At 38.1% G+C, this 13,517-nt stretch overlaps 1 protein-coding gene across 1 annotated transcript; it reads left to right on the top strand.

Annotated features, from left to right (window-relative positions):
• The first annotated feature begins 11,635 nt into the window (after positions 1–11,635).
• Positions 11,636–12,160, top strand: LOC148205046 (uncharacterized). Its single transcript, XM_088100609.1, has one exon. The coding sequence runs from the start codon at positions 11,636–11,638 to the stop codon at positions 12,158–12,160; it is 525 nt and encodes a 174-aa protein (XP_087956735.1).
• Positions 12,161–13,517: the final 1,357 nt, after the last annotated feature.

The raw sequence follows: 13,517 nt of genomic DNA, 5'->3' as shown, positions 1-13,517 counted from the left end.
CGCTTGGGCGCCCTTTTCTGGGGCCATCAGCGCACGATGTTTCGTATCCACGCTTGAGCGCCCTTTCAGGAGCGTTGAGTGCCAATATTCAAGTAACGTTTCATGCCTGGGCGCCCTTCCTGGGGCATTGAGCGCCACTCATCTCGCATGCTCGCCTGGGTGCCCTAAGTTGGGGCGCTGAGCGGTGTCAACGTTGGCCCATGATCCAATTCAGTTGTATATAAGGACTTGGACGTTCTAAAGGGAGTATCTTTTGACAGAATTGACACAAATTTAGATTTTTCATACTCTTTGGAGGCAAAAGTGGATGTGGCAGCTCTCCTCTTCGGTTTTTAGGGTTTATCTTTCATTCTCATTCCATTGTTCATCTAGTTTCTCCATGACAAAGGGAAACTAAATTCAATTTCTTGTTGGGGGATGATTTAACTTTGTGAACTCTCATGTATTTGAATTGGTTTTAATTGATTTATGCTTCTTTCATTAATTGTTAGGGTTATTCTTCTTTGTTCTATGCTTGTTATGTTTAACTCATTCATGACATGATTATTTGTTTTCGTGATATGGACGCATACGGAGAAACTTAGATCTGGAACATTTCTCCCAAAAGCAGTATGGCTTAGGGATGAGATATGAGTTTTGGTTATCTTAAGCTTCTAATCGTAATGCAGAATTAATTGTTAGGGATACAAGACATTTGGATCTAGTAATTAAGGATAGGCTTTCTTCGCCGAGACATCGGGTTTTAAGTAATTTAGAAAGTGATATTAACATTAATGAAGAAGATGAATTCATATATGCATGAGAGTAAACTAGGTGAAATCTAACTCCAACAACATAGTCATCTCATATTTTCAATATCATCTTTTTGTGTTTTTCTTCAATTGATCAAAAAGTGCGTTCATATTTACTTTCTTGTTTTTGCATTCAAAACCCTAAAATTGTTCTTCAAAGTCTTAATTAGCTAAGTAATTCCATGACTGTTTAGTGTTGTGAGTCTTCTGGCATACGATACTTGGTCTTACCATTTTATGTTACTTGATACGATTCGGTACACTTGCCGACATCTTAACAAGTTTTTGGCACCGTTACTGGGGACTTGTGGTTTAAACTATACTTTTGTGTGATTCTTAACTGATTAGACTTTATCTTTAATTTTATCTTTTTATTTTTTGTTTTATCTTTTGTTTTATCTTTAATTTTATCTTTTTTATCTGTTAGTGCTAATTGGGTGCTCTAGTGTTTTGTTCTCTAGTGTATGCAGGGTACAATTCGAACTAGAAGCACGAAAGTTTCTGAACCTCTTCTTGAAGGTCTGGACAACAGTAGAAGAAAAAGGAGAAATAGGACGTCCAGAGAACGTTTCCCTTCTCCTGAGACTCTTTTACAACCTTCACCTCAAAGATCTGACCAGGAAATAGAAGATATGGATGAAGAGCAGAATGGTAGACGTACCCTGGCAGATTATGCAACAATCATTGGCCCTCATCATTTTAATAGCATTGCAAGGCCGAGGGTTAATGCTGTAAATATGGAGATGAAGCCTGCTTTGATTCAATTGGTGAAGAGCAACCAATTCAATGGATTATCACATGAAAGTCCATATGAGCATCTGACCACATTCAATGAGATATGCAATACTGTGAAGATCAATGGCGTGCCAAATGAAGCTATTAGATTGAGCTTATTTCCTTTCTCTTTGGGAGGCAATGATAAGATGTGGTTGAACTGTTTTCTAGAGAACAACCTTACTGAGTAGGAAGTTGTGGTTGCAATGTTTCTGAACAAATATTTCCCACAATCAAAGGTGAATAAAGGTAAATAAGAAATTTCTTCCTTCAGGCAGGGCATGGATGAAACATTAGGTCAAGCGTGAGATAGATTTAAATGCTCGTTGAGGAAGACACCCACACATGACTTTGATGATCCTACAATAGTCATTCTATTCCTTGGAGGTCTAAGCTCACATACTAAATTGATACTGGATGCCTCAGTTGGAGGTAATATCAAGTGCAAGACTCTAGAGGAAGCCTATGAGTTGATTGAAAATATGCCTACAAATTATAATGAGATGCATAGTGAAAGAACTCATCTTCAACAAAAAGGAGTTCTACAATTACAATCTCAAGATGCTTTGTTGGCACAAAACAAGATTATGACTCAACAACTGGAAACTTTGATAAGAAAATCTCTCAATTGCCAAGGGAGTTGCAGAACGTTTCTCAAGTTCAACAACAACTTTGTGAGTTGTGTGGTGGAGATCATATTAATGTTCAATGTGCTATACCAGAAGTTACCCAAGAGGAAGTCAATTTTATGAGTCAAGGTAATAAATTTCGTCTAGGTAATTACAATCAAGGATGGAAACCTCACCTAAGTATGGGTCAAGGACAAGCTGGGCAATTCAATAGACCACAACAGCAACAATGGTAACAACAACCCTCTTTATCTGAAAGAACTGCAAAGCTAGAAGAGACACTCCAACAGTTCATGCAAGTGTCTATCTCCAATCATAAGAGCACCAAAGATGCTATAAGGAATTTGGAGGCTAAAAAGTTGGAGGAAAAATCTGAAAAGCAGGTTGTGGCTAATACTGAAGTTAGCCCTAAAGAGGAGTGTAATGCTATCATGAGCATTAGTAGTGAGAGGTTGGAAGAGAGAGAAATTGAGAGAAAAGAAAGAGATGAGTTGAGTGAAAAAGAAGAAGAAGAAATTGAAGAGAGAAAAAGTGAGGTTGAGAGGAAATAAAAGGGAGAAAGAAAAGAAGAAGAAGAGGGCGAGAGAAAAGAGAGACAAATTGAGAAAACTCTACCTTACCCTAAAGATTACTCTAGAAAGGAAAAAGAGAGACAATTAGGGTGTTATAAGGAGATGTTCAAGAAACTGTGGATTACTATTCCATTGATTGAGGCATTGCACCAAATCCCTGTGCATGCAAATTTTTTGAAGAAGTCCTTAAAAAAGAAGAAATATTTAGATGAGGGAACAATTGAAGTATAGGGAAATTGTAGTGTGATTTTGCAGAAGACACTTCCTCCTAAAGTCAAAGATTCGGGAATTTTTACTATTCCTTGCACTATTGGGGATCGTGATGTAGGGAAAGTTCTAATTGATTTAGGGGCTAGCATCAATTTGATGCCCTTATTTATGCTAAAGAAGATTGGTGATCTTGAGGTTAAACCTACTAAGATGGTGTTACAAATGGTGGATAGATCTACCAAGAATCCCTATGGTGTAGTGGAAGATGTTGTGGTCCAAGTTGATAAACTTAAATTCCAAGTGGATTTTGTAGTGATGGACATGGGGGAAGATTTGAAGATTCCTATCATTCTTGGAAGGCCATTCATGAAGATAACTAAGGTTGTTATCAATGTAGATGATGGAGTTATAATGCTTAAAGACCAAGATGAAGAGGTGACTTTCAATGACTTTAATGATGAGCAGCCGATTCAAGTGAAGAAGACTAGTCCAAAAGCTACTGATGAAAATTTGTCAAAGACTAGTGTATCTGAGCAAGCTGCTGACTTAGTCAAGGGATGTAAGAATTGTTTCTTGTCACATGTAGAGGAAGAGGAGAAAGAGATTAAAGAGAAGATAGTCCACCAAGACTTGAAGTGTGAAGATGAGGAATTCAAACCCGGCAAACCAGTCAAGAACAAGAACATGTTATGGGTTGTGAAGGAGATTAAAGTGAATGGAGTTATTGAGATTGAAGCTCCATATTCTAGAAGAGTTAAGAAGGTGGACCGAAAGTTGTTGAAGATAAGTTGGTGTGATGAAAGCAAGAGGAACACCAACATCAAAGCTTCAAACTGAGCATTATGGCGTCAGACTCGTGACGTTAAACAAGCTCTTGCCGGGAGGCAACGTAGTATTTTTGAAAACTTTTATTTGGTTTGGTGTGTTTGTTATTGTGTGATATGATTTAGTTGCATTATGGATGCTTTTGTGGATGTATGGTTATGATGTGCATCGAGAGTTAATTATTTTAAGTGTGAGATGTTAAGCTTGAGTTGGAAAGTGAAACGTTTTGAAAGGGAAAAAATTAAAAAAAATTAAGGGTTGAAACCGAGGGCCCCTACCTAAAGACACTTAGGGCAAGCAAGAAAAGAGGGGAGAATAACCACCCCATCGCGCTCAGCGCCATCGACGCTGTTTGGACAAAATGGACTTTTAAAGCTCAGCGTCATTAGACCCAACCCATTCTTTTAACCCTAAAGGGCGCGACTTTACTCTCATTTCTCACTACCACACTTTCCAGCCACTTAAGACCTTTGCCTAGGGTTCTCTATCACTTTTCCCTTTCATCCATTCACTTAAAATCACCATTTCTACTATCTTTGCTTCATTACATCCATCAAGTTTGGGGTTTTTGGTGTGTTGTTGCTAGTGTCCATAAAAGACCTAAGTTTTCACAAGCTCTTTCTGCATTTTTTGAAAGCTTTGATTTCCACTCAAGTAAGCATCTTGCATTTTAAAATTTTACTCTTGAAAGCTTTGATTTTTGATGTTTATGCATGATGTGTTGTTGAATCTGCTGGTTAAACTTTTGGAGAGGGTATATTGTTGAAAATAAACGGTGGAAAGCCCTGCATTGAAGGAGAAAAATGCCAAATGGTCATGCTTCATTTTTTGGCATGGCGCCGAGGGCCCTTCTAGGGGGCGCTCAGCGCGAGCGTGGCTGATGCATGGTGTTTGTTTTGTGTTCTAGTGGTTTTGATTGTGTGCAGGTGTCGTTGAGGGCCCCTTGTTTGTCCCTCAATGTTGGAGAAAAAGATTTTGATGTTGATTAGTGCTTTAAATTTAAGATGCTTATGTTTGATGTGTTATGTTGAAAGTGTGAATTATGTTATGAGCAATAGAAAGCATGGTTGTAAGCACTATTGAGTATGTGTTGAATGAATTGATATTATAGATGACTCATTAGTGGAATGTATTGTGTTTGATTGTGGTGCAGATATGGCTTCATCCTCTAGCAAGCGTATTAAGACCATTGCTTCCAAGACAGACAGAGGACAGAAGAGGAAAGAACAAATATATTCTAACAAGTTCCTCTCGCACATGCATGAGAGGCACTTTTAGGCAGTACAAAACAAGAGGTTGTTGATGGAGAGAAATGTGGGATTAATACCTTCCACGACACCTGAGTTTGAGAGGGAACTTGGAAGAAGGCAATCGGAGAACTTAGCTTCTTATCCATCACCTGCCAACATAGGTATGCTGAAGGAGTTTTATACAAATGCAAAGACATTCGGTGGTGCTACTCATGAGGCATATATGAGCTATGTGAAGGGAAAAAGAATACCTTATGATGCTATCACAATCAATAGGTTTCTTGGTCACTAGTAAAAAAATAATTTTTTAACGTGCCTAATATGCATCACTTTTTACAAAACCGAAGCATATTAAAATACGGTGACATTTTTGTAATTAAGAGAAACTTATACGCCTCGGTTCATTGAAGATCGAAATCTATTCACTCTACTGCCTCGGTTATTTAAGAAACCGAGACATAAAAGCCTCTTCAAATGCACCCAATCCAACAAGACAGTTTGCAACTTTTCATCAAAGCCCTACTGCATCGGTTAGCAAATGAACCGAGTTAGTAGTGTTCTTCCTGCCTCATTTATTTGTTGAACCGAGGTAGTAACCCTTTTTACTTGTTAAAATTACTTGAACCTTTTCTACTTCCTTAGCGCGTCTCCATCTTCTTCTTCCCTACGCCTCCTCGTTCTTCTTCTTCTCCTACGCCTCCTCGTTCTTCCTCTTCCCCTACGACCTTCATCACCACTGGACGAACCTCCACCACCAAACACATAGTCCTCGCGTCCTCCATTTTGCTCGCGCAAAGAAATCTCCACTTCGCGGTCTGGTTTCTCTCGCGGGTTGCTCGTTGCGTCCACCGCTGTGCCTCCACAGTTCGTCCACCACTGGCGTCTCCATTGTCTCCGGCGCTTCCATTGTCTCCGGCGAAGTGGGGCTAGGGATTCCAATCGTGAGCTTCCCCTTTCTCACGTTGGCGAGACTAATAATTGGGCGACAACAAAGAAACCTTCGGGAGGGTTTGAGAGAAGGGTTCTTCGATTTGCAGTAGCGCGCTGACGAATCAGAGAGTTAGGTTTCGAATAACAGCTTTGTGCTGTCGGAGCGGCGATTCGCCTCCAACGGTGGGGGGTTTGTGGGAGAGAGTGAGGTTATTGGGTTTGGCTTCAGCGCGCCTGCCTGTTGGCATTAACATCTTCATCGTCTTCATAGGGTGCTCTTGAGCTGAAAGGTGGGGGTACTGTTTCTTTTCTTCTTCTCATAGACTTGTTAGTTTCAGTGTTTACATTGTTTTGCTTTGCTTTGCTTCAAATTCGATCCCAAGTTTCATCTTCTCTAACGCGCTACTCCGAATTCGCTTTTGGGCCTCTAAGGCCGCCACCTCTGAGCCCTCAACCTCTGATGGGATCACGGTCCAACAAATTTTGGCCAATAATTGGAACATTCTGGACAAAAATGAAGGCGATTGGAAGAGTCATGCCACCGCCACAGCTCAATCTATTGATTTGATAAAACGCCGCTTGTAGGTAAATACCCTGTTTTCTCTTAAATTAAACGTGCTTTGATTTGGTGTGCATACTAAAAGCTTGATGGTGGAAAACTGTGGATAAATGTGTTGCTCTGTGGTCATAAAATCCTAAAAATCATTTTTGTTCTGGACTATGTTTTAGATCCTTGGTGAATGATTATTTTCTTGCCTATTTTATGGATTCGAATCTGGATTTGGAGATGATGTGCATGAAATGGATGCAATGAACGCTCTAAATTTGTATCCATTAGATGTTTTTGTGTTATCGTAGATGCTTTCATCAACTTTTGTTTTATTGATTGGATAGTTGATTGTGTATTTGTCGTGTTATGTGAGCAGGATATATTTGGATTCAAGGCTTAGGTGAAACGTAGTTATGACAGATTTAGAAAATTTGCTCTTGGATGCAGTTGGTAGAACCCGACACTCTCGGCTAACTTCAAGAGGAGGACATGGTAATGGTGAGAATGTCTCAAGTTCAGATGATGAACATGAATATCCTGGCCCAAATCACTCTGGCTCATGAGTTCCCCTAAAGAAGATATTTGATCCAAAGGAAATATATGATGGCAAGGGAAGTCAGGAAGAAGAGGATGGCCAATCTGATGATAATGGTGACAACAACGATGAATATGATTTTGGTGATGATCTTTATAAGAATGAAGATGATAGGCGTAAGATTTCTGAGATGATTGAACTACAGAGAGAGATGATATTATCAGATAGGGCTACCAAGAAGTATGATAAAGACTTATTGGGGGAAGATATCATCAAAGTGGGAGAAGGGAAAGACAATTGTACCTGGGACACGTACTTCACCTCCTCCATCATCTCGTGTGCGGTCATCAGTCACGCGATTTGGTGTGCAAAGTAAAGACTGTGATGCTCAATAGATAACGTTAGTTAACGAAGTTTATTGATTCTATTTGTGTTTAGAGGGACGTGCAGTATTTTTATGACTTAATCAGATTCATGGTTGTAATTTGTAGGGCAATCCTTGGAAGTGTTAGTGATCACTGTGCCAAAGATGCAGAGTGTCCGGTTGTATTCGTGAAGCACCCGTAAGAGAGATTGGTTTATTTTTCTACATATTCACTCTTGATTTGAATCTGTCTCACAGATTTAATGCTCTTCAAATCAAGGGTACACATACACACACACACACACACACACATATATATATATATATATATATATATTGTAGTTTTAGAGGAGTTAGATCCTTGATACTTGTTATATTCTGTAATGCCAAAGTTGGATTTACATTACCAAATGGTTGCAACAGATTGGTGGCCATGTTGGCATTTTGTTGGCATTTTGTTGTAATCATGTTGGCCAAATCTTATAAAATGGGCTGCTGATAGCTCTATTTGTAGGATATTGTTTTTGTTATTATTATTGTTGGTATTAATTTTATATCTCTCCATAAACTATGAACATTATAGGAAGAAAAATAATAATAATAAAATGTCATTTTTGTAGTGACAACGCCTATATAAAATGATCTAGGTAAGAAACAATTGTCATTCTGATAATGCATGATGTACTTTGATATTACTTTAAAGAAAAGAAGCCGTAAATAAAATGGATTTATTAGACCTAAGAAAAAAAAGTCGTAAATCAAAGAAAGTAAGAAGTTGTGTGAGGCAGCGTCACCATCATAATTTTGGGGAGATACTGCCTTGGTTCAATAGGAACCGAGGCAAAAAGTTCTTTAAGAAAAAAAAGATATAAAAAGAGAAAAGTTGTACTGCCTCGGTTGTCTATGAACCGAGGCAAAATCCTACCTCTTTTTACCCAGGTTCAGAACCGAGGCAAAAAGCCTACCCCTTTTTGCCTCGTTAGTATATACCTCGGTTGCGGAACCGCTATCTATAAGCGAAAATAACCGATGTCGTTTCTCTTGACTGCACTAGTGGGTACTGAATTGACAGGGGAGCAGTGTTAGTTTGCTCTACAATTAAATGAGGATGTTAATTATGCTGATGTGGAGGGGACTTTGTGTATGCCAGGTTGCCAGTTTCAAAGGAATAGGAATGACACGCCAATTCATATTATTAGGAGGTCCTACTTAACTCCTTTGGCAAAATATTGGATGGCATTCACTCATGCCAATATCCAACCCTGTTCACATGTATCGAACATCACCACAAATAGAGTAGTCTTCCTCAACTATGTCCTCAAAGGTTTAAATATTAATGTGGGGTAGGTAATAAAAAAGGAGATCAAGCACTGTGCCCATTCTGTAAGTAACAAATCACCTTTAGGGCACCATTATCTTATTCGTCACTTGTGTGAGCTTGTAGAAGTGAATACCTCCACACCTCCATTTGAACGTCCAAGGAAGGAGATTGATGCCTTCTATTACACCCAATACAGTATGCTGGATGAGGCAGGAATCCCTATGCCAGCACCACAACCTCCTAAGCCTCATAGGAGAGCACCACAATAGGCTCAACAAGATCATGCCCAGGATGCTACTTCTTTCCATATGAGAGACATGTATATGTCTCTAATGGAGTCCAGGATGGAGGCATTGTACAGAGGAGAACAAGCGTTACTGATGACCCTGACTTCTGCCTTTCCTGAGAGACGATTCATGACTTAGGAGGACTTCATGGCCCATGTGGCATGGCCTACAGATCCAACTTAGGCTAGTGGAAGAGCTAGATCATTTAGACCAGCTGCTCTAGAGGAGGATGTTGAAGATGAGGAGGAGGAGGAGGAAGATGAAGATGAAGAGGAAGAAGAAGAAGAAGAAGAGGAAGATGATGATGATTTTGATGACATCAGATGTTGATTTTCTAGAGAGCATCTACTGATGGATGCTGGATATGAAGGAAAGTATCTACTGATGAATGTTGGATAACATCTACTGATGGATCCTATTCTCACAGGATTTTTGTTTTCTTTTGCTTTATTATTATGAAAGTGTGAACTTTGAAAGTGGTTAAATATGTACTGTACTTGGCTTAATGAACTATGCTTAAATGGTTTAGCTAATGTGTTTTTGATGAGTAATGTTATCTTGTTGCTTTATTGTGTTGATTGATGTTGAGATGATGCATGATGTAGTCTTATAAACAAGTGGTTGTTCATGATTGTTAGAAACAGATGCATGATGTCAATTGTGATTAATTTTTTTGGCAGGATGTTATTGAATTATGGAACTTGATTGAACCTGTGAGAGTTTGGACTCCAAAGTTTTTGATTGATTGAGTGTTATTGCTTTGGAAGCAAGATTGATTTTTCCTAATTTTCTATGATTGAATCACTTGTTTGCTTCTTACACATGATCAAGGCCATGTTTTCTTCTCCCTTAGAGCCCATGCCAATAGGTGAACCTAACAAAGAACAATGTTTCTCTTTACCCTTTGAACCTTGAGCCTAAATTTGAAAGTTGAAAAACCTTTTTGAAATCCTTGCCTTGAGTTAAGTAGAGTATGTTTATGTGGTAATAGAGAATGGTTCAAGTTTGGGGTTGTGAGAAACCGGAAAGAAATTTGTGAAATTCATTAAAGAGCATTGAGCAAGAGCAAAAAGCAAAAGAGAAGAAAAGAAAGAAAAGAAAAGGTTAAGCTTTATGAAAGGAAAGTTGGGAATGAATTAAAGATTGGTTTCTCACATAAAAGAAGAATGATAGTTGATTGTTAATGTGAATAAATGAATTGTTCACTCTCTTAACTTAAGGAACTTTGCTGTCTAGAAAAACCAATTTTCTCCTTAGCCCGACCTCAATACAAGCCTCAAAAAGTCCTTGTGATGATAATTTGCTTGTGACTGTGTTTGATATGTGGTTAAATGAAATGCAAAGTTGATTCATGTGACATTGTGATGGTAGAGTGTAAGAGTGTCACCTCACTATACACTTTTGAGTACTTGAGTGAAACACTAACATTCTTGCTTGGCTGTTGATCATTCATGAGTGTGCATTTGTTATATATTGTGAATTTGTGAGCACCATAGTTGAGTTTGAGTGGATAAAACATCAATGCATCTTGACTGATATTTTTATGATAAGCAGTTATGAGTGATTACTTGTCTTAGAAAAAAGTGCTCTTTGATATGCTGAACCATTGAAGTATTGTTTAAGCTGAGTTACATGCTGTTTTGCTTGAGGACAAGCAAAGTTTCAAGTTTGGGATAATGATAATGGTTGATTTCACCGTTATTTGGGAATAAATTTTGATAATAAATGAATCCCTTTTGACTTATAAGCTTGCTTGTTCTCTTGTTTTTAGCTTATTTTGGTGAATAAGAGAGTTGAGGTTATACTTGAAGATTTTATCACTAAATTCCCTTGATTTTGTAGGAAACTGGGATGAATTGGAAGAGGAGTTAAATGTTAATAAGTTGGAACTCAGAAAGGACGAAAAGAGCACCAAAAGAGAAGGCTGCTGAAGGTCGCAGGACACTTGGGCGCCCTTTTCTAGGGCCCTTAGCGCAAGATGTCTCGCATCCACGCCCGAGCGCCCGTTCAGGAGCGCTGAGTACCAGTCTTCATGTAATGTTTCACGCATGGGCGCCCTTCTGGGGCACTGAGTGCCACTCCTCTCGCATGCTCACTTGGGCGCCCTAAGTTGGGGCTATGAGCTTTCTCCATGACAAGGGGAAACTAAATTGAATTTGTTGTTGGGGGATGATGTAACTTTGTGAACTCTCATGTATTTGAATTGGGTTTAATTCATTTATGCTTCTTTCATTAATTGTTAGGGTTATTCTTCTTTGCTCTATGCTTGTTATCTTTAACTCATTCATGACATGATTATTGGTTTTTGTGATATGCACACATACGGGAATAGTCAAACCAATATAGATTGTTGTGTTGATCTTTCTCTCTCTCTTCTCTCTTATTGATTCATCACTTTTTTTTATTGATTTCAAGAAAGTTAAAGAGCTCATCAAGTTTTTGAAAAGATCTTTTTAAAAGGGTTAATCCAATTCACCCCTTATTGGCTTGAGATATAAGGCATTTCTACTCTTACAATTGGCACCAAAGCCGGAATTTGAAAACTACTCAAATTTTAATCGATTACTTTAACTGCTTAATCGATTAAATCGATCCTAATGGCCAATATATCTCACACCTTTGAAGAAGGTGCATCCACAAATAAACAACCACTATTTGCGGGTGAAAATTACCCTTTTTGGAAAATAAGGATAAAAATTTTCTTGGAATTAGTTGACAAAGGTATCTGGTATGTTGTTATCAATGGCCTCTTTGAACCAACAAAGATTGAAAATGTTAAGACAAAGGCTAAAGACTTCTCTGAGTGGAATGTAGATGAAAACAAAAGAGCTCACTATGATGTCAAAGCCAAGAACATCATTTCCTCTTCCCCCACCATTGATGAATTCTATAGAATTTCTATGTGCATAACTGCCAAGGAAATGTGGGACATTTTGGAAGTCATCCATGAAGGCGCGAATGAAGTCAAGAGAGCAAAGAAGAACTCTCTCATTCAAGAATTTGAGATTTTCATAATGAAGAGTGGTGAAACAAACTACGATATACAAAATAGTGGTGAAATAAACATCAAGATCTTGAAGAGCTTAAACAGAAGTTGGCAGCCAAAGGTTACTGCCATATAAAAAACAAGAGACTTGAAAACCATGAACATGGCTACACTTTTTGGCAAATTAACAGAACATGAGTTAAAGCTTGGCATATTAAAGGAGGAAGAAGAAGGAGAACAAAAGTACACCATTACCCTCAAGACAACAAGCAAGACAGCCTCAAGAAGACATGTTTAAGAGGCTAATTATGAAACAGAGAATCCAGATCTTGAAGCAATGAATCTGATTGTAAAAACGATTTTCCAAATTTATGAAATCCAGAAATAAATCAAGTTCTGATTTTGCAGGAAACTCAAGATCAAATAGGAGAAAAGGCAAAGTTGTTGTTGCCCTAACCTGTTATAAATGTGGCAATGTTGGGCCTATTAAACCTAATTTTCTAGTTTTGAAAATGAAGCAAAAGTTAGATGATAGAAGCAGCCAAGACAGCAGTAACCACAGGCAAAAAAAGGCCTATATAGCCTGGGAAGATAGTGATTCAAGCTCTCCATCAAGTGACTTTAATGAAAGCCTTGAAGAGGAGACAGACCTGTGTTTGATGGCTAGCTCAATCTATTCATAAAGTAGTGCAAGCAACTTTGGAGATGAATCAATAAAGGATAGGTATTACCGATTACTTGATGCATTTCAAGAATTACATGGTGAGTCAATGAAAATGCAATATCAAGTAAATAGGATGAAATGCGAGAAAAGAGACTTAGATAAGAGGAATGAAAATCTAGTCAAAGAAAATGAGAGCGTGAAATCTAAACTAGAAAGTGTAGAATCATCTAGGCAAGCTGAAAGGGAAAATAAAATGAAAGCTCAAGAATGCATGAACTATCCTAATTGTAAGATCAAGGAAAATGGGGGTCTTAGATATAAGGTAGTCTTGAGATTGTGGTGTTTTTGTTTTGTAATTAGTGTTCTTGAGTGTATAGTTTTATTAAGACATAATAATTATGTTAGTTCCTTTAATTATATTTATATTTTGGCCTAAAGGCAAAATAGTCTTTTACTTTTATTTATTCTGTTTAGAAATTAAATAAGGGGGTGTAGGAAGTAAAAGAGTTGGAGTTAAATAAAATAAAATTAAAGGCTAGAAAACATGAGATATAAGAGAATTCAAAATTATAGAGATGGATTCGGTTTTAAAAGTACCAGGAGTGGTACAAATACTCAATTGATTTAGGGTAACTAGAGGTTATTCGCTGATCAGGGATACTAGGAGTGGTGAACAATACTACACATTCATAAGTGGGGAAAACTAAACTACACGTAGTTTCTCAGAGGTATTGAGAGCGTCTAGGGATACTAGGAGTGGTGAATAATACTACACAATCAGGAGCGAGTTAAACTCAATTGTACTTCATTGAATATCTAACAGAATCCT

This window comes from Vigna umbellata, chromosome 1, assembly GCF_029865625.1.
Source record: "Vigna umbellata cultivar VRB3 chromosome 1, Vumbellata_1.0, whole genome shotgun sequence".
NCBI lineage: Eukaryota > Viridiplantae > Streptophyta > Magnoliopsida > Fabales > Fabaceae > Vigna > Vigna umbellata.
The sequence above is the reverse complement of the archived record's forward strand: the minus strand, read 5'-3'. Positions and strand labels throughout refer to the sequence as shown.